At 53.1% G+C, this 23,875-nt stretch overlaps 1 protein-coding gene across 1 annotated transcript in view; it reads right to left on the reverse strand.

The window, feature by feature from the left end:
- Window positions 1-910: 910 nt before the first annotated feature.
- Window positions 911-23,875, reverse strand: part of LOC115078584 (rho guanine nucleotide exchange factor 40-like) — a 29,166-nt gene continuing 6,201 nt past the window's right edge. The window contains 20 exon segments of the mRNA XM_029581513.1: window positions 911-2,758; window positions 3,464-3,526; window positions 5,255-5,391; window positions 5,615-5,839; window positions 5,954-6,064; window positions 7,768-7,945; window positions 8,179-8,349; window positions 10,035-10,259; window positions 10,567-10,653; window positions 12,425-12,680; window positions 14,085-15,034; window positions 18,801-18,971; window positions 19,408-19,536; window positions 20,334-20,472; window positions 20,728-20,732; window positions 20,734-20,856; window positions 22,459-22,557; window positions 22,759-22,875; window positions 23,057-23,152; window positions 23,335-23,468. Coding sequence (XP_029437373.1) covers window positions 3,482-3,526; window positions 5,255-5,391; window positions 5,615-5,839; window positions 5,954-6,064; window positions 7,768-7,945; window positions 8,179-8,349; window positions 10,035-10,259; window positions 10,567-10,653; window positions 12,425-12,680; window positions 14,085-15,034; window positions 18,801-18,971; window positions 19,408-19,536; window positions 20,334-20,472; window positions 20,728-20,732; window positions 20,734-20,856; window positions 22,459-22,557; window positions 22,759-22,875; window positions 23,057-23,152; window positions 23,335-23,468 — 3,398 coding nt within the window. The 3' untranslated portion in view covers window positions 911-2,758; window positions 3,464-3,481.

A 23,875-nucleotide genomic window follows, 5' to 3' on the forward strand; every position in this document is an offset into this window, starting at 1 on the left:
CCATCCAGTTGCCCTCCATGGTGGTGGACGCTTTTGAGTACATGAGTCCATAAATTCCCATAGTGAAACCAACACCAGTTCCCGACCCGCCTCCCCCTCTCCCCTGCCCAAATGTCTTTTACCCCAACCTCTCAATCCTACTCCCTCCCTCTATATCTGTCCCAAGCAGGGTTAAATTCCATTATAGCCTTGTCGCCTTCCTCTTCGGTTTTCATGAGCATCCCCATACTTAATCCAACACCTAGGCCCCCTCCCATCTCCTACTAATCCAGTCACCAGAATCAGTGAGGCCGCTGGCCAATGCATTCAGCCACCCCATGCTTTTTGATGATAGGGGGAAAAAATGTCTAAGTTGCTGAATAAATAAATATCCAAGGCTGCTCCGTGCAGGATATCCCCGTCTTCTTGGAAGCTCGATGTAGCCCGATGTGCCTCCAACATCTTACCATGCTTAATCCCTTTTCCTTTCACTTCAGTTGAGAAATCTCAGGGAGGTCAAAGCCCTTGGTGGTGTCATCAAGCATTTTTAAAGCTGCCCCGCTATTGGCTGACATCAAACATTTTGAAAGCTTCTCAGCCTTAGGCTGGTGGACTCAACCATGAGCAACTTTCTGAAGAAGGCATGTAGGCATCACGAAATGTTCATACACTTCCCTGTTTCCTACAATTCGATCTTTTTGGTTTTTGTTCAGATTTTGCAATGGATATGTTAAGTTGATAGCATTAGACAGAACGTGGGCTGGATCCATTTACAGAGCAGGGGATTAGACCCGAGGCACAGGGGGATAAAAAGTGACTCCCCCAGGGTCACACGCAGAGTGACGGACATAGCCGAGGATTCAGAGCGGAGGGTATATCCTCTGCGTAATAATGAGGTGGATATTTACAAAGAGGGTCAGCTCTAGCCAGGGAAAGTGGTACATTTCTTTATTATTATTGAGCACTTTATGGTTGAAGGCACACAACATATTTTTTCCTCCCGCTTCCCTGTAGTTTTACTTTTTATCACAATAGTAAATGTTAATATTTTATTTTGCGACCTCTCCTTCCCTTTCTGTTCCTCTCTGGCCCCGTGGCCTCCAGGAATATTCCAGTTGTGGGAACCACACAGGCAGAATCCCCCCCACCCACCCAACCAGGTTGGGGAGAGATACAGCACAGTATGGGTCAAGCGGCAGGAGGCCAAGGAGATTTTCTATTGGCTCCTGTAGAGCCACATTACGCATGATGGTCCAGGACTGTTCCTCGTGGTGCTCCTGCAGTGATTGGGGCACTCAACTGTCCTGCGTTAGGTTGGGCCAGTCACATTATCTTGGCTTGAAGGAAAAAAAAAAAAAATATATATATATATATAATGATCCCATCTTCTCACTGAGGGCCAGATCTATAAAGCAGTTTTCCCCTTTGATGCCAAATGGGGAAATCCTTTCAGTAGATCAGGCCTTATGTCTCGCAAAAATGATTCGTTGAAGGTTCTGCTAGCTTTAATTGGACCAACAGAAAAACTGTCCAAACCGCAATATTGAGATTTTCCAGAAGATCATCCTCTCCCCTTCTTCAGACTACATTATACCTGTAAAATCTAAATCGTTATTCTGCTGGCCCAATAGAAAGCATCGCAGCCCATCAATAATCCAGTTTTGGTTGTTTTTTTCCGGAGCTAGTATGGTTACTAGAAGTGTAAAATGTCATCCAGTCCATTGCATTTCGACGGGGGGCCTTTGTGACACCCCGTCATAAAGTTCCCTCTAGTGGTAGCACACGAGAACTGCAGCTAACATGGCAAAGCTTCCACTGTTTCACAAGGATCACTGCTTCTTTTAAAGTCCCTCATTTCCCATCCATCAAAGGTTGCAAACAACACTCGAGGTTTGGACGTCATTCTTCTGAGATTCGGAAGATACCCATGGAAGGGCGCAGAAGAGTAGGAAGAGATTTCTGGTGTGGGGCAGAAGGACAGTAACGGGGGATCTGTTAGTTCAGAGGGGGCAACAGAAGGCTGGTAGCAGAGAATCTGTAAAGGGAGCTCTTGGTTGACACAGATGGTATTGGTGGGGGTAGAGCAGTAGCAGGGACCTCTGGGCCGGGGGGGGCAGTAGAAGGGCTGCAAGAGGCTCCTGCTTGGGGGCAGTAGAAGGGCTGCAAGAGGCTCCTGGTTGGGGGGAGAGGAAGAGTGGCAGGAGAGTGTTAGATGGGGGAGGGGGGAGGGCACTGTGACAGTGAAAAGAGAATTTTGGTGGTGTCGATATTCAGAGTGCACTCAGCAGAGTTACTGATTTTCTTCCTCAAAGCGCCTACGAGAGGTGCAGGAGGCCTCCTCCTGTCACTGGCGACCACCTTTGCAAGGATCTGGAGACTCTTGAGGAGAATAAAATAGGAGGTTTCCTGATCTTCCAAAGAAAGGGACTATCCTCCTAGTGGAACGATCCAGGTTAGGGAGGGGAGTGGAGTTTGGGGACGCCAGTAATGCCCTGGGAGAGACGGGGAGCGGTCCGCCATCTGGTGATAAAGCGCGCTGTTTGCAGGTAATAGATAAGCAGTTTCTCCAGTTTGTTTGCACCCTCAGGACCAATACAGGGATCCTTGTTGCTGGTAGAGCTGGGGGGGGCGGGGGGCGGGTAAATAATCTGTACGGCACAGGGATCCTTATTGTGTCCGTGCGTCCACAGGACTAAATACCGTCTGGTCTGACTTCTCCCTTCATGGAGGAATCGCCACGGAGGGTGGGAATTACCGCTCTGAGCCCCCGCTCCACAATCTGAAACACAGAAGGAAATCGGAGAAAATGGACACGGTGTTCACTAAAGTTTCTTTTGCTCCTCATCCTTCCCCCCCCCCCCCCCGCTGTCTCTCTGACTCCCAGTCTCGGGCGTCCACCTCTGCCTGCAGGCACGAACGGGCCAGAACACGCAACCCACGCTTTTATTCGACCAACACGAAAGACCTTCCGTGACAAATTCTCAACATGAAAAAGTTAAATGGTGCATATTCCCATCAGGAAGAACATCCTCTCTCGATGTGTGTATCTCTCTAGTGGAAAAAAAAAACCCCCCAAAGGGTCGTCCATGGGACAGTGAAACGTTAGAATGGAAAGGGCGCTGGGGGTGGGAAGGGCAGATCTAACGTTAGAATGGAAAAGGCGCTGGGGGTGGGAAGGGCAGATCTAACGTTAGAATGGAAAGGGCGCTGGGGGTGGGAAGGGCAGATCTATTATTTTTTCCCATTTCCCATGCCATGTGAAGTGTTCAGGAGACAAAAAAATTCTAATTCATCTTTTGCTTTAGTAATAATAATATTTTTTTTAATTTTTAGACCATCTTTCCAAATGATGCTCCAGGTGGCTTTTCTCTTTTGGGTGCGATCATTCTCGCACCCTGCTAGAGACAGACAGATGGGGGGGGGGGGGGGGAGAAAGTGGTGGAGAGCATGGACGAACCGTTCCGCCCACCCTCCCTCTGGTTACCTTCCGGGACTGGAGGGCTCAGACCGGGGTAGAAGGGCTGGGGATCGTCGCAGGGTCCTGGATCTGAAACCAGAAAAACACAGAGAAGTCTCTTGAATAAATCCCCATAGGCGGGGGTCCCATGCAGAGGAGCTCCTCCCCCTTCCCAGCCTTCTGCCTCCCCGGGAGATTGCACTCTGCCTTGGGACAGGGCCCTTGGCTACTGCCTCCTATCTCCACTCCTAGGGTCACCAGCAGGGCCGGACACAGGAAGAGGAGGGTAAACCTCCCTCCACCCAACCAATGACATCTCAGCTTTCAGGTAGCCCCTCCCCATGTTGGTTAGGTTAAGCCCCTCCCTCTCTTCCTAGTGCTTCCTGCCATTCAGGCCGATACAGTACAGTGCGTTCCGACGGAGCGACTGTTATCCTGTCCTTGGACGCGCGTTTTCCCTTACCCCTTATTCAGTAAGGGGCGGAAAACGCGCGTCCAACCCGCCAAACCTAATAGGGCCATCAACATGCATTTGAGGGCGCTATTAGGTATTCGCGCGCGATTCAGAAAGTAAAATGTGCAGCCAAGCCGCACATTTTACTTTCAGAAATTAGCGCCTTCCCAAAGGTCGGCATTAATTTCTTCCGGCACCGGGAAAGTGCACAGAAAAGCAGTAAAAACTGCTTTTCTGTGCACCCTCTGACTTAATATCATGGCGATATTAATATCATGGCAATATTAATATCATGGCAATATTAATATCGCCATGATATTAATATCGCCATGATATTAATATCATGGCGATATTAATATCATGGCGATATTAATATCATGGCGATATTAAGTCGGAGGTCCCGAAGAGTAAAAAAAAGTTAAGAAAAAAGAAAAAAGAAAAAAATTGGAAGTCGGTCGGTGGCTGTTGGCTTGAAAACTGGACGCTTAATTTTGCCGGCGTCTGTTTTCCGAACCCGTGGCTGTCAGTGGGCTTGAGAACCGACGCCGGCAAAATTGAGCGTCGGCTGTCAAACCCCCTGACAGCCGCCGCTCCTGTCAAAAAGGAGGTGCTAGGGACGCGCTATTGTCCCTAGCGCCTCCTTTTATCTGTTTTTACTGCTGGGCCTAATTTAAATACTGAATCGCCCGCTCTCCCGTGGACTTTACTGAATCGGCCTGTTGGTGTTTTCCTTAAAGGGTAGAGTAGCCTCATCTGCTCTCCCTAGAGGTCGCCACTTGGTCCGGTGGTAGCGGGGGTTATAGGTTGAACGGATTTTTGCACTCATTGCCTCCCAGGGGGGCTTACGGTTCCCATTTTTTTCTAAGAAAATCAGGAACTGCAAAGTTCATAGGTGCGACGGGGACGAAGCCAAGTCTGGATCAAGGCCATCTCGGAGTGGCATGCAAGCCTCCAAAGCTGGGGAGGTGCCAGGCCCTGGGACTGGGGCCAGGCAGCAGGGCGGAGAGGGGCTGAAACTCACGAGGAACACCTCACTCAAAAGTCCTCCACAGCCAAGCTCGGTACTTTAAAGCGCAACCAGGAAGTAAAGATAAACCGGAAGGATTCCCGGTGGCAGCCAACACCTCTAAGCAGGGAGACCTCCGAGTGATGCGTCTCCATGATACCCGTGAGAAGGTCGAGTATAAGGGAGAAACGTCTGCGTTCACGCCCACAACCTATGTAACCGTTCTGGTGTATATACTGCAGTAATAAAGATGCATATGTGCATGATATATATACACACACACACACACACACTCACACACATATATTATTATAGGCAAATTGCGTATCTGGGTGTGGCACAGACCCTCCTCACTTACCGGAGACTGCTTTTCAGAGACGTTTCCTGGGACTGAGATAGATCGGTTATGGCACCCCCTCGCCCACCCTTCAGGCTCTCTACTGCTCTGTGAGCAGTCTCGCTGGTTCTCCGCAGGCTCCCCGAAGTCAGACCCACCTGCAATGGAAATTATCCGTGTGATAGGCTTCCTCAAGAGAGAGCGAAACAGCAGCGACAAAGAGGCAGGAGAGATACAGCGTTAGATACACACTGAGAGAGAGAGGGAGGCGAGGATGATGAAGCGGAGGGGGGGGGGGAGTTAGGAGGGGCCCCAACGGGGCTCGAGACCTGGAACATCCCAAGAGTGAGAAGGTTTCCCCCTGCATGGCTCGTTCCTCACCCAGAGACACCTCACTGACTACGGGATCCCAGCTATCCTCCTCCTCGATCCTCCCTGGCAGCGAGGAGGCCCCCGGGGAGGCCAGTCTGTCCGAGCCTGGACTTCCAGGGAGTTGTAGGTTCAGAGGCCCCAGCACTGAGGCACAGCAGGATGGAGGGCAGCGCTCGCAGAAGGGACCGCTATGATCGAAGGCCGAGACTGCCACAGAGGCCCTGGTGCGCGCTCCTGGGCAGAGACAAAAAATAAAAGGGAGGTGGGAGTGTGTGTTGATAAATACTCTGTGGGATAGGAAATGGCGTCAGAGATCCAGCGAGGATAGGGAGAGGGGGATTTCTTTACCTTTCCCCGTCAAGAGGGCATTGATGGCCCGTTCGCTGATGGCTCCAAAACTGGCCCTGAGATCTAGGAAGGATTTGTTGCCAATGGCCATGGATCCTGTCTGCTGGGAATCTGCAGAGAGAGAACCAGACAGAAGTAAACAAAGAGAAAGGGCGGCAGAGGGAGACCTAAAAACATACAAATACAATAATGAAAATAGTGGTATATTAGTTAGCCATTTAGTGATGTCACCCTTTCTCTGAGCACTACAGGCAGCATACACATTTCCATAAATAAATAAACATCCATATGACTTGCCATACTGGGTCAGACCAAAAGTCCATCAAGCCCAGCATCCTGTTTCCATCAATGGCCAATCCCAAGGGGTAGAGAGATTCCAAGATGATTCTAATCTACTGGTGGCATCTTCAACCTTCAATCAGAAGACTCACTGCTAGATGATGAGTGAAATGTATTCATCTGCCACTACTGCAGGGAATCAGGCGCAAAAGGAAGCCTCCAAGGTGGACTTCCCCGCAGGAGGTGGAGCTCCTGCAAGGGTTCTGTAAGAAGTCCCTCCATCTGTGAGGTCTCAGAGGAACTTCCACCAGTAAGGTCTTGTCACCCAATGGAAAGCTCCATTAGGGAGGTTCCATCATCCAAGAAGAACCTCCCTCTGTGAAGATCCATCATTCGGGTGGATCTTCCTTCAGTGACGTCTCATTGTCTCTGTGAAGTTTTATCTCTTATCATCTAAGAAGAACCTCCTTCTGTGAAGTTCTGTCATTCAGGTGGGTCTTCCATCAGTGATGTCTCATTGTCTCTGTGAAGTTTTATCTCTTATCATCCGAGATGAACCTCCCTCTGTGAAGTTCTATCATTCGGGTGGATCTTCCATCAGTGATGTCTCATTGTCTCTGTGAAGTTTTATCTCTTATCATCCGAGATGAACCTCCCTCTGTGAAGTTCTATCATTCGGGTGGATCTTCCATCAGTGACGTCTCATTGTCTCTGTGAAGTTTTATCTCTTATCATCCGAGATGAACCTCCCTCTGTGAAGTTCTATCATTCGGGTGGATCTTCCATCAGTGATGTCTCATTGTCTCTGTGAAGTTTTATCTCTTATCATCCGAGATGAACCTCCCTCTGTGAAGTTCTATCATTCGGGTGGATCTTCCATCAGTGATGTCTCATTGTCTCTGTGAAGTTTTATCTCTTATCATCCGAGATGAACCTCCCTCTGTGAAGTTCTATCATTCGGGTGGATCTTCCATCAGTGACGTCTCATTGTCTCTGTGAAGTTTTATCTCTTATCATCCGAGATGAACCTCCCTCTGTGAAGTTCTATCATTCGGGTGGATCTTCCATCAGTGATGTCTCATTGTCTCTGTGAAGTTTTATCTCTTATCATCCGAGATGAACCTCCCTCTGTGAAGTTCTATCAACCAGGTGGAGCCTCCTTCCCATTCTCTAAGAGGAATTTGTCTGGGTGAACTCTTATTATCCAAAAGGAACCTCTTTCAGTGTGCTCCCATCACCCATGAGGGGCTTCCACTATTGAAGTCTCCTTCTCTTAGATGAGCCTCCATCAGTAATCAAAAGCGAGACAAATGAAGCAAGAGAGAGACAGAGACAGAGGGAAAAAGACAGGAAATGTGAAAGCGACATACTAAATAATAGCGGTAGACAAAGGATTAGACAGACACATAGACAGAGACAGGAAGGAATATGAGAATTAAAGAAGGGAAAAAATATAAACAGAGCAAAAAGGAGAGAGGTAAGGAAAGAAAAATAAAGAGAAGTGCAGCGAGAAGGATAGAGAAAAGGAAAATGACCTTTGTTTTGTGAGGCCTGTGTCCACAGCAGTTGTGCAATCACGCTCGTCCATCTGTGCTTCACCTCCGGACTGCTGGCGTGGAAGACGTATGCCTCCCGCGACTTCTTGCGCCGGAACCAGACCTCGAAGCGCAGCCCGCTGTCCCCGATCTCCTCCGTCAGGCCCATGTCCACCGTCTGTGAGGGGAGAAACACAAAAAAGAGGGAGTGAGAAGGGCAGGAGAAGGAAGGGGGCGTTGTCGGTCGACACAAGAGAGTGGCGAGTCCTGCAGTAGCCCAAGCCATGATCTGGGGCGAGCGCCATGCTTGGGTGTCTCAAATAGATTGTCTCGATTTTATGCATCTGTACATTGCCGTGTACATCTTTTGGCTCCCCCGTCCCTACTTACCATCTCCTCACAGATTCTCACCTTGAAGGACTGTTTGTAGCCGTAGGTCTCCTGTCCCCCATCAGTGGTTTTCAGTTTGCTGAAGAGTAGAAGGTGCTGGAACAGGAAGACCTGCCGCTGGGCCCTCTTCCGCCCGGAGAAGATCGTGAACTCATCCCGCAGCAGCAGCTGGCCTTGCTCTTTCAAGTCCACCTGTCCAACAACACAAGCGGCATGGATTACTGTTTCCTATGGCCAAGCGGGGTTTCACTTGGAAGAGGAGCAGCAACGAGACACTATGGAATATTCTAGATACAAATAAATATATATAATATATCCGACTGCCAGCAGAAAGACTCTGTGGACCGTCAAGGAACGAAAAGATCTCACGGGCTGAAGCAAGAGTTCATGGGACGTAGGAGAACTGGAAAAACCTGATTGGCTGAAGGCAGAGGTCACGGAACACTGAGGAATCAAAGTACGCGACTGGCACAGGACAAAGGTCACGGAATGCTGGGAAACTGAAGGTTCCAGCGGGCTGGGACGGGAGGGGCAAGAGTCCAATAAAATTAGAGGAAGGTGAAATTTTCCACTGGAAAAGGAAATTCCAGGACAAGGGGGACGCGTTCCAAAGTTGCAGGGAGGTAGGTTCAGAGGAGACGGGAGGATGGCGGGTGCCCGCAGTCGCCTACCGGCAGATGTTAGTGACAGAATTGAAGCATGCTTGGGACGGGCAGAGAGCGCAGTGGCAGGGCGGTAAGGGCAAACGGGGGAGGGGTAGAAGAAATAAGGGAGGGGGCTTGAGTCTTTGCTCAGCTGCATGAAGCATTAGAGGGCCTCACAGTGGTCAGAGTTGGCGGTACAGCTGTGCCAGACTTCCAAGAAGGTCTGGGGGCAGCCTGCACCCATCAACCGCGGTTCCACACCAATATCAATGGTTTCCGGGTGGGCCGGTCTGGATTATTACAAAGCCCGGTGACAAGATGTAGGGTAGGCAACCTTTTGGCTGGCTGCCGGATGTCCCACGTCCGGCCGCACTTTACCCCCCCCCCCCCCCCCCCAAAACACCACCAACGTGGCCAAGATGCCGCCATGCCCCGGGGGGGTCTCCCTAGGTGCGCGCCGACACTCGAACGCCCCGTGGCGGGAAACAGAACCGCCGGCGCTCTGTGATGATGTCACGTGGCCGGGAATTTAAACCCCGGCCACGCTCCGAGCCTCCGCTTCACCAACAGCTCCTGCCGCCTTTGCCCCGCTTGCGTCTTGGTCCCCAGCGCCTTGTCCTGATTCCTGGTTCTGACCCTAACTCTTCTGGACCTGCTGCCTGCCCTGACCCCCCCAGCTTGGACCTCGGACCCCCTTGCCTGCCATCTGCCCCGACCTTGGCCTGGATCCGGACCCTGCTCGCTACCTGCTCTGATCTCTGACCGCTCCTTACGTGACTCTCGCCTAAGCCCTGCCGGCCCCTGAAACCCAAAGGCTCGACCTGCGGGGAACGGGGCTGGAGTAGGTGAAGCCCTAGACCCAGTCCTAGTAGGGGGCGAGTCCACCTGCTGTCGGTATGGACCTAGCGGGTTCACCTGCCAGGCTGGCATCAATTACGTCACTGCCCAAGCCCTCAAATCCGAGACACGCAGGAGGGGTGCTGGATTAAGGACGGGACTTGTGTGAAGAAAAGACCAAACAGAGGTCCATCGGTCCTCCGTCCCCTGCCATCAAGTGGGTTACAGCGGTAATGGGACACGGGAAATGGAAAATTCAGAGGTCTTAAAATACAGAACCGCCGAAGTATCTTAGTAGCTAGAGTCAGAGGTCATGGGACGTATGAAACGGAAGGAACTGAAGGTGTTGACGTCTTAAGACCTGAAGACCACAGGTGGTCCCCCCACCCTACCCACCTCAAAGCCACGGATGGAGTCCACAGCAAACAGGTTCTTCCCATGATGCACCTGGGAGCCCAGCAGCTCCTGCGCCGCCCGGAGGGACTGGCACTCCTGCACCAGCTCCGGCTCGCACTCCCGGGTCATCTCCCCCAAAAAGCGCTGGTACCGCTCCAGCTGTTCCAGAGGCTTCTGTAGGTGCTGGCCCAGCCCCGTGCCGTCTTCCTGTTCCTCTTGCTTGCTCTGGAAGGAGATGGGAAAGGCAGGGTGAGCGGCCACCATGAGTGTGGGGGGGGGGGGAACGGGACGGGAGGCTGCGAGGGGGTTACCAGCTGTTTCCAGGGGCAGACGGAGACAGTCCTGGTGTTGCCCTCAAGAGCGTCTGTGGACGCTTACTTTCTCTGAGAGACGGAAGACTAGACGTTCATAGACGTGATTTCAGCAGCAGACTCACCCCCCCCCCCCACCTCACCCACTGACCCGGAGCTGTCTACTGCCCCCACCATTAACTCCTGCTCTGGAAATCTGCTGCGCCATATTTTCATTTTACCTTGAAGAAGGCCCCATGTGCTGACAGGACGGGCTCCACCTTCCGCCTGTTCTTCACGTACAGCGCGTAGAGGCTCACCTGATCCGCCTGCAGAGAGAGAGATGCAGTCACCTCCCACACACCTAGGCCACCGGTGGGCTGGGGACAGCGAAATAAAGCTCAATCTATGCCCCCCCCCCCCCCCACCACCATCACCCGTCTTCTGTCTCACTGGGAATAACAGCGCTAGCGCCGGACCCTGGCGACCCTCCACAGGCTGATCCACTCCTGCTTCCCTTAAACCCGCTGCACCAGATCACTGCCTCCACACGCTGGCCTTCCTTTATCTTTACCTCCTCATCTCGCTCTCATTTCTAGCTCTTCTTTCTGTTTTGTCCTAGTCTGATGTAGTTCCTTATTTAATTTGTTACTCTTTGTTATGATTTCACCCCGTGTCTTTTTAAAATACACTTCCTTGCCCAAGACCCACTCTTCAGCATTCCGTGCTGTTTTCATGCTTTACGTGTATCAGAGTGACTCGTGCATGGGGCTCTGATGAAGATCTGCTCTTCAGCTGTCTGTGCTGTGTTCATGCTTTACATGTATCAGAGTGACTCGTGCACGGGGCTCTGATGAAGATCTGCTCTTCAGCTGTCTGTGCTGTATTCATGCTTTACATGTATCAGTGTGACGCCTGCACGGGGCTCTGATGAAGTTCTGCTCTTCAGCTGTCTGTGCTGTGTTCATGCTTTACATGTATCAGCGTGACGCCTGCTTGCGCTCCGATGAAAATCTGCTCTTCAGCTGTCCATGCTGTATTCATGCTTTACGTGTATCAGTGTGACTCCTGCTTGGGGGCTCTGAGGAAGATCTGCTCTTCAGCTGTCTGTGCTGTATTCATGCTTTACATGTATGTGCAACGCCTGCACAGGGCTCTGAGCAAGATCTGCTCTTCAGCTGTTCATGCGGTATTCATGCTTTACATGTATGTGCAACGCCTGCACAGGGCTCTGAGCAAGATCTGCTCTTCAGCTGTCTGTGCTGTATTCATGCTTTACATGTATGTGCAACGCCTGCACAGGGCTCTGAGCAAGATCTGCTCTTCAGCTGTTCATGCGGTATTCATGCTTTGGCTGTATCAGTGCAATGCCTGCATGGGGCTTTTCAGCTGTCTGTGCTGTTTTCAGGCTTTATGCCTATCAGTGTGACGCCTGCACAAGGTGGTGGGAGTTTCTGATGATAAATCAGCGCAGTTACTATCAAACCCCTCTCCGATTTGCTTAAGATTTATGACTGCGGGAGCTACTGATCGCGAAGCACTTTCAAACCCTTTACTGTATATGCCCAGCAGAATCTCCTCAGTGAATAAAATGAACGTCAGAATGGAGAACTCCCTGTGATCTTATTGACTGCATTTACTTTAACTATCAGCTGCATTCTTTAACAGGATTTTTGAGGGGGCTAGCACTGCAGCTACAGACCCCATCCCACTGAATTCAGGGGCTTGTAGTCAAGTGCTGGCCATGCTCCCACCACAAGTAAAAGCACTAAAGCTTCCAGAATTCAGTGGGAACATTTTTTTTTTTTTTTTAAAGAAAACCTGGACTGGATCAGCCTGTTAGGCTGAATCTGGGGTGACTCCGTAGCAATGTAAGCCTTGACCCACCCTATTTATTAGGTTATCAAATGGCTCCACGCCAGTTGAGCCAGTCCTAGTTTTACCCTCTGACTCCCTCCCCCACTCTCTGCATCCCTGGGAGCTTTCCTTCCTGGGCTGGCTCCACTCGTTCCTGACACAGAGGATCCCTGCGGGCCCCCCCCCCCCCCCCCCAGGCGATGCACCCTTCACCCCGCCCCCAGCCGCCCAGGCGCCACTCACGTAGCGCAGAAAGCAGGTGGCCACCCTCAGCGGGTGGCTGAGGCACCCCTCCAGCTCTTTCAGGAAGTAGCCAGCGTGGAAGGCCTGCAGCTTCTCCAGGCTCCACCAGAGGGCGCTCCAGTCCAGTCGTGGCTCCTGGGGGGCCTCGTCCCGCCAGGTCTCTGGCTCCTTGCGGTGGGTCTCCAGCGCGCGGCTCAGCCAGGCCACGTACTCCCGCTCCCGACCGATCGCCTCCGTCATCAGCCGCTGCAGGTTGCTGGAAGAGCGGGAAAGAGAGCCAATGTGAGAGAGAGAGAGAGAGACAGAGAGGCCAGGCCTCTGTCCCTGTCCATTTGTATGGACGTCTGGCTCTGAGGCAAGATTCTAGCGCCATCCATACCTACATGGATCTAATTTTCGGCCATGTCTCTGTCCTCGCAAACTTTTATCGGATGCTTTAGGCCTATGGACGTGTACCCGGCCTCTTGCTGGGCTTTGCTCAGCACCGTCTTTTGAAATTTAGGCCAGCGTTTTCTGAAATCCCTGATTCTGCTTTACTGCTAGCAATGACAGTAATTCAGACCTTCGGCCACCCTGTAGCTCCTCAGGTGCTTCACAATTTCACACCACACACACACACACACACACACAGACACACACACACACACGCGCACAGACACACACACGCAGACACAGACACACACACGCACAGACATGCACAGACACACACACGCACAGACACACACACACACACGCACAGACACACACACGCACACACACACACACAGACACAGACACACACACACACACACACAGACACAGACACACACACGCGCACAGACACACACACGCAGACACAGACACACACACGCACAGACATGCACAGACACACACACGCACAGACACACACACACACACGCACAGACACACACATGCACACACACATGCACAGACACACACACACACACGCACAGACATGCACAGACACACACACGCACACACAGATACACACGCACACACAGACACACACACACGCACAGACACACACACGCACACACACACACGCACAGACATGCACAGTCACGCACACACACACGGACACACACACACACGCACAGACACGCACACACGCAGACACACACACGCAGACACACACACGCACGCACACGCACAGACACACACGCACAGACACACACGCACAGACACACACGCACACACACACGCACAGACACACACGCACAGACACACACACGCACACACACACACATACACACACACACGCACAGACACACATGCACACACACACACACACGCACAGACATGCACAGACACGCACACACAGACACACACGCACACACACAGACACACACACACCCATAGAGCCACCTCTGAGGCAGGGGGGCCCAAGCAGAATATTTGGGTCCAGATAATGGCAATAGCATGACCTCGTGTCCTCTCTCTCCACCCTGCCCTTTCAGCTCGTCCTTTGATAGGCTCTGCAGAGCCTTCTGAAGTCCAGAATGGGCGAAGGACGTCGCAATTCGAAATCAGCATTAGGGATTTTCTTTGGGGGACCAGAGAGAGAGAGAGAGAGAGAGAGGGAGAGAGAGAGAGAGAGAGAGAGAGAGGGCATCTTCCCCATTAATAAATTAAGAGTAGGGGGCATTTTCCCCTCACTTACCAGATCCTTCTTTTCCTCTCCATTCTTGGGGTCCCGCCCCATGGAGCATCCGCCATGAGTGACCCCCCTCTTCCTATCATGACGTGTTCCTTTGGGGAGCAGGTCCTGTCCACCACCTCGGTGCTGCTGACCTCCAGCCCTTTGATGTAGACCCCCACGTTCCCCTGTCCGCTCCCCGGCTCGCTCAGGGCCCTCTGACCCCAGCCGGGCCTGACGGCGTCCGCTGGAGGCGGAGCGGGAGAGTCCATGCTCTGCGCCTTCTTCAGGAGGCCCCGGAAGGCCCGAGGCCTGGGGAAAGGGGAGGCCGATCCTTCGGAGGCAGGGCCCCTCTTCCTGGGCTCCCAGGGGACCTTCTCCCCCACCGGGAGCGTGGGCGCGTGGGGCCCGCAGGGCGCGTCAAGCCGCTGGGCGGGGCCGTCAAAAACAACGTCCTCCTCGGCGGTTTCCGCCAGCTCTCCGAAAGGCGACAGGGACTGGAAGGAGGCGGCGTCCAGGGGCCCGCCGAGGGGGGGGGGCGGCGGGGGCATCAAAAGGGACGTCATACTCCGGGAAGGGCTGAGCACGGAGCCGAACCCCCAAAACCTCCGGCCCTCCCCCTTGCCGGGCGCCAGGCTGACGCTGTCCGATCGCTTCCTGTGGCCCTCGGGGCTCCTGGAGGCGGGCCCCGGCGGGGCCTTCGCCCCCCCCAGGGCCGCCTCCGTCTTCTTCTGGACGATCTTCCTTATTTCCTGGCACTTGAACCAGCACTGGGCCCACTCCCTCAGCGCCGCCTGGTCCTGCAGCTCCAGCGCCGTGGCCTTCGCCTCCTTGAACAGCCTCTCCGGTATCTCTGGGTGCTGCTGCTGGTACTGGGCCAGGGGCAGCAGGGCCTCCTGACGCTGCCTGGGAGAGCAAGAGCCTTCGGTGATGGCTGCCAGGCGCCTCACCCCCTCCAGAGCCCACTCGTGCGCCTGCAGGGGACGACAGGAACAAGAAGGTCTAAGACATCCATCTTGACTTACTTATTGGCGGTTCTGCGTGCCTTGCCCGCCTGCTCTGAAGACGAGTTAGAAGGGGGTGGATAAAATGCCATGAGCAGGGGGGAGAAGGTAGAACATACCGAGCACATTAGCCCTAGATACAGTACAACAACAAAAGAATCATTATAATTGCCTGGAACAGACACTAAATATCCCATCAGAAATTAACTCTACAACGGACGAAGCAAAGCCGAAGGAACCCCAGTGGACTTGAGTCAGCTGCTTTGGCTGACAGCGGAAGATAATATCAGTTCTCGTTTAGTTCACAGAAAGCCTTGTGACAAAAATCCCCCCCCCCAAATTGACCATCTGAAAAATTCTTCAGGAAGGGAGGTCCATATCCCGTACATATGGACCTGCACACAGAGAACGGTCTTTGACGTGCTCCTTTCGTTTTCCTCTCGTCTGCTGACGGCAGCGGTAGCCACGCAGTCTTTTGAGGATCACAGGGTTAAGACTGTCGTTTCTCTTTCATAGAAGTTGGTCCCGTTTTACGGAGAATCTTAGCGATGAAGGGGGAGCGACTTGGGTGATCCCTCCCCTGGATGCCCGTCAGGAGCCACGCGGGCCATGTTCTGGAGTTTGTGAATGTGTGTGTGTGGGGGGGGGGGGGGTTTCCTCAGGAAGCCCCGTGTACAAGACATTACAACTGTTTATTCACGAGCTAATCGTGCAGTGTATCGGGGTGGCCAACTTGTCCTTCTGAAAGAAAGTTGACACAGAAGCTTTAATCGGAAGCAGGCAGCAGACGTGGCCTTTAAAGGCAGCTCCGGATTAACCATTAAGCAAAATGAGGACGTGCACAGGGCACCGAGGGAAGGGGAGACCCCACAGAGTGTTGAAAGTTAGCATTTTTTCTCTTGCCCTCTAGTTATAAGTTAGTAAGTAATTTGCTTATATCAATTACTGCTATTTAGTTTAAATAAATAAAATAAAATAAAAGTTCATATTTAATATAGTTGTGGGGTCTGGCCTGCAAGAAAACTGAAATTTAAATCTCTTATTTCACCTTCAGTACTTATTGAGTCTCAATGTCTTGTCAGTTACGCAATGGAAGGGCCGAGGGGGCGCCATTGTTGGCCTTAATCCTGTTTAAAGGGCAAGGCCGCATCATCAATTCTGAGGTAATTATGAATCTCAAAATGTTTGCTTTGACCTTTCCTAACCCGTAAGATCTCAACGATTTGTCTACATTTAGTTTTAGCTTGTCAGATCCCAGCCAGCGAGCAGTAGGTGCCGGACACTGATTTAGTTTCTTCAAGACTTCTTCTCGTTGAGGGCCCGACGAGAGAAGACGTTGCAGGATCATCTGCGCAAAAGTGAAACTGGATTTCAAATTTCTTAACCAGCTCTGTGACAGACTGAAAAGAATATATGGTACAATGCACTGATGAGAGAGTATGGGCCTTGAAGAAGGCCATGGTGCGGAAAACAAATTGTCAGTGACAACGTTCTTTTTGTGGTCAACTTGTTACAAATGATGTGAACCTTTGCCGAACTGATTGGGAGATACCCGAATTTACTGAGCCCGTTCAGGAGCATGTGGCGGTGGTCGCCAATGTCGAATGCAGCTGACAGGTCAATGAGGATGTGGAGAAAGTCTTCCCTAGCCCCCCCTCCCCCCACCCTATCTTCTGCCATATACTGTCAATCACCATCATCGATGCTGTTTCAGTTCTATATTTTGGTCTAAAACCTGCCCGGAAACAGACAAGGATCCTGCGTTCATCCATGAAGTTTCGAAATTGAAGTAGCTACTGTTCTCTCGATCAGGGGATATTCGATATTGAACGATATTGAAAGATCCTCTCTTGATCCCCTCCCCATGGTCATGTCCTTTAACATGGAACACGGTCTCCTGTATACTCTACCTGTACTCTACCTGTACAACTCAATCTTATCAACTATTCTGCAGTACTCGCACCATTTATTTAAGTTATTAATCAAAACATTTTTTGTCGTCTATTCTATATTTTATATATTTTATTTCACAATTATTACTTAATATTAATTGATTTGCATTTTTTGTTCAATATTCTGTTGACTGTTTAATGTAAAGATACACGTTCCCTGTTCAATACTATGTTTATTGTTCAATGTAACGCCACTGGTGTCAGTTCAATACTATGTTTATTGTTCAATGTAACGCCCCGGCGACAGTTGTGTTATATGGAAACCGACTTGATTTGATATATATATATCAAGAAAGGCGGTATATAAAAACCCTAAATAAATAAATAAATAAATAAATAAATAAATATTGTTCCAGGGCACGTGGATCCAAAGAGGCCTTTTTAAAATGTGGGCTCACCGGTGCCATTTTTAGAGTTTGGTAACTGCCCACCTTCCGAGGAGCCGTCGATTATTTATCTGATCGGTTCTCCTATCTCAGTTGCGCTACTTTTAATTAGCTGTGAAGCACAAGGATCCAATGCACAGATTGTGGGCTTAGATATCTTCAAGACAGTTATTGTTCCTTCCCTTTGGACTGATTGAAATTTGAAGACTTTCTCTCTCTTTTGGAATTCAATGTCCAATTCCCTGGGTGTAATGAAGGATCTACTTCCTTTCAAAACAGGAAGTGGAAAAAAAAATCAACCGACAGGTGGCCATTGTGTTTTCACTAATCCAGAAGGGAGAAAAGTTATAAAATGTTATTATGATAATAAGGTCTAGTTCATGTGGAAATTATTTTATTATTATGAAAGAAATTATAAAAGAAATGCATAATTCTATCAGTACTTTACTGTACATCGCCTGGAATTTTGTTAAGTTTGGGCGATAAGTTACATAAATACTTTAGGGCCAGCAGATGACTTTAGGATAGGTCTTCATGAATGGGTTGAATGCACCTTGCTTTTCCCCCATTGTATCTATGCATTTCAATTTTTTCCTCTGGGTTATCATACAGAGGCAGCTGTTAGGCCACGAGAAAAAGGTGGGACATGAAGGACTTCTGGCTTTCTTCCTGTCTAACCAGCCGTGTTACTACATCCTAGTTCCGGTGGAGCAATCAACCCATCCTACCATCAACCAAGTGTAATACTCGTGAGTTGGGGACCGAGTCACGAGTTACAAGCCACAGAAGTTATAGGTGTAATACTTGGTGTCGGAGGCAGTTTCCACATCACGAGTTAGTAGCTGAAGATGTCAACCCTTGCCAAAAAAAAGACAGCAGCCATGAGCAGACACAAGCAATCTCAGCTCCTACCCATAAGATTTGTCATTGTTATAAAAAAAAAAACTGGTTGGTCGGTTGGTTTTGGTAAGGTACGTAATATATAAAGCCCCCCACTCACCCCTAAAATAACTTTTTAAAAAGTTTACAGTTGAACATGTGCTGGGTGTGTCCTTCCGCCTAAAAAAGTAGTCCCGCCTCAACTATATACAAGATGTGTTCCCTTATTGTTTAACAATACTTCAATTTCCCCTATTCTTTTCTAGCCTCTTCTTCTGGCTCCCCGGCCCTCTCCTTTCGACCAAAGCTGACTTCTGGATCTTTCTGGAAACGATAAGCCTCGGCAACCAGACCCGGATGGGTCTTTAACGGCTCTCTGGCTGGGTCGGGTTTCTGTCAAACCGTGCAACCTGCCTCTGGCACCCCAGGAAGAAGAGCCACGTCCAGGCAAGTCGCCGGGGTGGGGGTGTGGGGAGGGGGGAAAAGAAGCTGAGCCGTGGGGAAGCTTCATCTACCCACCCGCTGGAAGAACTCGTAGAGGTGCAGGGATCTCTGGAGCTCGTCCTCCTTTCGCTCCAGCCGCTGGCCGAAAGCTTCCAGCCGCTGGCAGGGGCCGCTCCGGTCCCGCGGAGGGGAGATCTCCCAGGATTCAACCTGCCTCAGCGCATCCAGGCCCTGCGTCAGCTTCTCCTGAGGATGGATAAGGGGGGGGGGGGGGAACGAGAGACAGAGATTGTAAGCAATTCCTGCACTTGAAAATCGCAGCATTCAGGGGGTGACGGAAAAAAAAAGTCTGGGTAATTCTTTGGATGCGCATGGCTTCTTCTTATGCGGGCAGGTTGAAATAAAGGAGCTGAAGGAGCGTACGCAGCCACCTCCGGGGCGCAGGGGCCGTGACCTGGAAAATAGTCATAAATTATCTGAACTTACGGCCCAGCGCGGTCTCCCTTGTCCTCTCCTTCACAACCTAAGTCACCAAAAGAGAAATGCGCGCACACACACGCCACGCAACCGGATACAAATATACACAAACGCAGCCAGCTTCGTCTGGGATTGAAGATAAGAAAGTGTAAGATCTTTTTCTTAGCAAGGGGGGACTCTGCTGGCTCTCCTCTGACCTCCTCACCTTGGCGAGGGCCCGAAAGCTCCGGAAGTCCTCCAGTGCCCGACGCAGGGCCTTCACGGGGTCTCCTGCCTCCAGGACTCCTGCCTCCGCCAGCCGCCTCTCCCCCTCATCAGCGACCCAGGCCAGGATCTGCAAGGAGCAGGGGGGGGAGGAGAAGAAGAATTGCTTAGAAAGTAAACGCTTTGTGGAGGTCGTGGGAAACAGAAGGGGGTGGCATCTTTTACTATCAGCAAGAGCACCGGCGCCGGTTGTCAGAGGCAGGCAGGCCGGGCCGGTCCTGGTTCTCTCTTCTGCCCCCACCACCACCCACCACTGCATCCACGGACCTGCGAGCTCCTGCTATTCCTGGAACTGCAACGAGGGCGAAACCAGACGTGGCCGAGAGAGGTCATCCAGCGTCCGCTCGCCCTGCTCCTCGGGCAGGAACAGACGCGCAGAGAGGCGCCCGAAGGGACGGCGGGGCAAGGTTTGCGCGGGAGGGCAGAATCCGCTCAGGGGGGATCTCCCCATCTTCCACCCCCCCCCCCCCGGCCTTTATCTGGGGGCAGTACCGTGACCGGTCACTAGAGGGCACTGTGCAGCCAGGTCTAGCGCAGGCCTGCAAGGGCCCTGAGCTGGCAATGGGGGCTACTTCCTGAGAAACTAAAATCGGGCACAGGCAGGGAGGGAGGGAGGGAGAATGGGCAGACACTGGATGCACCTGGAGCGTTTCTTTTCTTTCTTTTTAAATCTGCCTTAATAGTTTTTGTTTCACGAAGAGATTTAAGGATAGAGGTCACGGAAATCAGGAACACTTGTGCCCGCCGCTTCGGACCCAGAGCGATGACATCATATCCTCTCGGAGGGGGGAGAGGGCCGCGATGTCATCGGCTGGGCCGGGAGAGGCGGAGAGAGGGGAGAGAGGGAGGGCGTGCGCCACATCTTACTTCCCGGATCTGATCCTGGCGCCGGCAGAGCTCCAGGTGGGACTCCAGGCCCCGCAGCCGCTGGTTGGAGAGTCGGACCAGGCGGTGGATGGCCTCGTCCACCTCCTCGTAGAGCTGAAAGGCTGCGGCGGTGTGGTTCCTGTGGGAGGCAGGGAGGGGGAGAGGTCACAGGGGGAGGAAGCTGACAAGGCTGCCCCAGACCCACTGCCAGACACCTTCCTCACTTCCATCTGTCTGTCTCTCTCTGACTCTCCGCGTCTCTGCCTCGCTTTGCCTCTCTCTCTCTGTCCTTTCATTTCAGAGATGGTGGCAGTAATGGGATTAGGATCCCGTTATCATTATCATTACTGTAAGGAGACGTTGTGCGCTCGGCAACGCTCTTGCTCCCCCTCACCTGTGACTGGGGCTCTTCTGCAGCCTGGCGATGAGGGCCCCCCCCGCTCCTCTGCAGTTCGGAGAGTCTGCCGTCGAGGAGCACCTTGCTCATGCTCTCCTGCTGCTGGGCTATCAGAGATGGGATGTCCTGGGAAGAGGGGGAGAGAGAGAGCCCCGGCTGTAACCCAGGGGCTGACAAACGTCTTCGGAGGCCCAGAGCCCGACGTTCGTGAAAGAGGGGAGGGGGGGGGGGGGGGAGCTGTCAGCCCACGCCGGGTTCATCGGCACCTTAAACTCGATACCCCCCCCGCCCCCCCGGGACTCGGTCACGACAATCCCGCATTCAGGCGCAGGGGGGGTTTCAGAGGCGCCGGCGGCGAGTCACGGTCTGGAGCCACCTTCCAGGAGCAGAACCTCGTCACACAGCGGCAGGGACGGATCAAGGGTGACGTCCCCCGACCACCACCACCAGCACCACCACCACCACCAGCAGCACCACCACCACCAGCACCACACCACACAGCACCACCACCAGCACCACCAGCACCACCACCACCAGCAGCACCACCAGCACCAGCACCACCACCAGCACCACCAGCACCACCAGCACCAGCACCACCACCAGCACCACCAGCACCACCACCACCACCACCAGCACCACCACCAGCACCAGCACCACCAGCACCACCACCAGCACCACCAGCACCACCACCAGCACCAGCACCACCAGCAGCACCACCACCACCAGCACCACCAGCACCACCAGCACCACCACCAGCACCACCACCACCAGCACCACCAGCACCACCACCACCACCACCAGCAGCACCACCAGCAGCACCACCACCACCACCAGCAGCACCACCAGCACCACCACCACCAGCACCACCAGCACCACCAGCCACCACACCAGCACCACCACCACCAGCACCACCAGCACCACCACCACCACCACCAGCAGCACCACCAGCAGCACCACCAGCACCACCACCAGCACCACCACCACCAGCAGCACCACCACCAGCACCACCACCACCAGCAGCACCACCAGCACCACCACCACCACCAGCACCACCACCACCACCAGCACCACCAGCACCAGCACCACCAGCACCACCACCAGCACCACCAGCACCACCACCACCAGCACCACCACCAGCACCACCACCAGCACCACCACCACCAGCACCACCAGCACCACCAGCACCAGCAGCACCACCAGCACCAGCACCACCAGCACCACCACCAGCACCACCACCAGCACCACCAGCACCACCACCACCAGCAGCACCACCAGCAGCACCAGCAGCACCACCACCACCACCACACCCATTATCCCTAACCCTTCCTCTGACCTTGTATGGGCCCCCTCTAGGCTTAGGTCATGGGTGACCGCCCCGTTTCCCAGCGCCCCAGAACCGTAGCGGAGGCGTTCCCCAGACACCGTGACACGAGGGACTCCCCGTGTCCAGTTTGGGGGGGGGGCGGGTGGAGTCGTCATGGAGTATAATGATTAGAATCTCGGGGGGAGGGGGGCAGGCCGCACGGCTGAAGGTGGCACCGCCCCCCTGCCGCCAGGATTTGATACGGGGGTTGGAAGGGAGGGGGGACCCCTGTCTTACGTGGCCCTCGGCCTCTTCCAGGGTTGTTTCTCCCGTGGCTCCAGGCTGGCGCGTTTTCTGACATCTTTGCCCGTCGCGCCCGCCCTCCCTCCCCCCTCAAAAAACCCCCCAACAACCTCCATGCTCACCTCGCTGGCCTCGGGGGAGCTCTCGGCCTCCATGTCCTCGATGACCTCCAGGAGAGAGCGCAGGACCTCCAGGCAGAGCTGAGAGAGGGAGTCCAAGGTCTGAGGTGGGAGAGAGAGAGAGAGAGAGCGGTCAGGGCGAGCATCGATCCCTGGGTGAGGGGGGTGTGGGTGGGTCAGGGTTAGGGTCTGTCACCTGGCTGGGGCTTGCGGGGTCTTTCTCACTGTCTGAGTAAGGCTGGGGGGGGGTCCGGGTTGGTGATATATATGTGTAGGGCTGGTGCCGGGGAGGGCGTCTCTTACCCTCTGGGTCTGCATCCATTCACTGTGCGAGTAGGCCAGGCTGCCCCCCAGCCCGGGGGGTAACTGGTCCAGGCTGACGCGCCTCCGCAGCTCCTCCAGCCCTGTCCTCTCCGCACCCTGCAGACGGAGGAAGAGAATGCAGAGGCACAAGGGGACGGGACGAGGGGCTCCCTCTCTCTCTCTCCCCCCCCCCCCTTCATTCGCAAGCTTTTCTCCCTGTGTCTGCCTGCCCCCCCCCCCCCTCCCTCTCCATGCTCTTTCTCTGGACTTCCCTCTCTCCCTCGCTCCCCCCCTGTACCTGCAGCGTGCTCAGTCCCTCCGGCAGAGGCGCGGCGTCCGGATCGGTGGCGTCCGTCAGGATAAGAATGGAGGTCGCGGATCGGGGGGGCATCTCCTATATATAAGAGGTGGGAGAGCAGCGTTAACAAGATACATCTTGCAGCAGTGAGGGAGCAGGGGGGGTGTGCAGGGGGTTAACCTTCCTAAAACTGAGACACACGGACACGGATAGAAAAGAGCAGCAGTGAAAGAGGCGCGGAGGTAGAAGGACCTGGAAGAGAGGGGTGTGTCCTCTACCTGAAACTTTCCCAGTGCCCGCAGGACAGCAGCAGGGGGTGGCAGAGGGCTGGCCCGTAAATCCAAAATTAGAGTCAAGCCCAGATCTCGCACTTCCTTCCTGCAGAGAGAGAGAGAGAGAGAGAAGGGATAACCTCAGCGCCTTTGGCTGCGGTCGGGTGTGTTGTCTCTCTGCCTGGGATTCCCAGCTTCCCGCTATGCCCGGTTTTACAGATTACGTGTCATTATTATTATTATTTGTTATTTCAGTTACTGCAGAGTGGCAACAGGCGAGGAAGCTCAGGATGTGTTCTGGGCCGGTATCAGCCTTCTCCGGGGATAAGACTCTGGGTGCGAGAATTACCCCCTTTGTGTGCATTTTGATGTGATTTTTTTTGTAGTTACTGCGTGGATGGAGTAGGAGTAGGTGTGTGTGTGTGTGCGTGTTGTGTGTGTGTGTATGAGTGCATGGTGGTGTGTATGAGTGTGTGTGTATGAGTGCGTGTGCGTGTGTGGTGTATGAGTGTGTGTGTGTGTGTATGAGTGTGTGTGTGTATGAGTG

Source organism: Rhinatrema bivittatum, chromosome 16, assembly GCF_901001135.1.
Source record: "Rhinatrema bivittatum chromosome 16, aRhiBiv1.1, whole genome shotgun sequence".
Lineage (NCBI taxonomy): Eukaryota > Metazoa > Chordata > Amphibia > Gymnophiona > Rhinatrematidae > Rhinatrema > Rhinatrema bivittatum.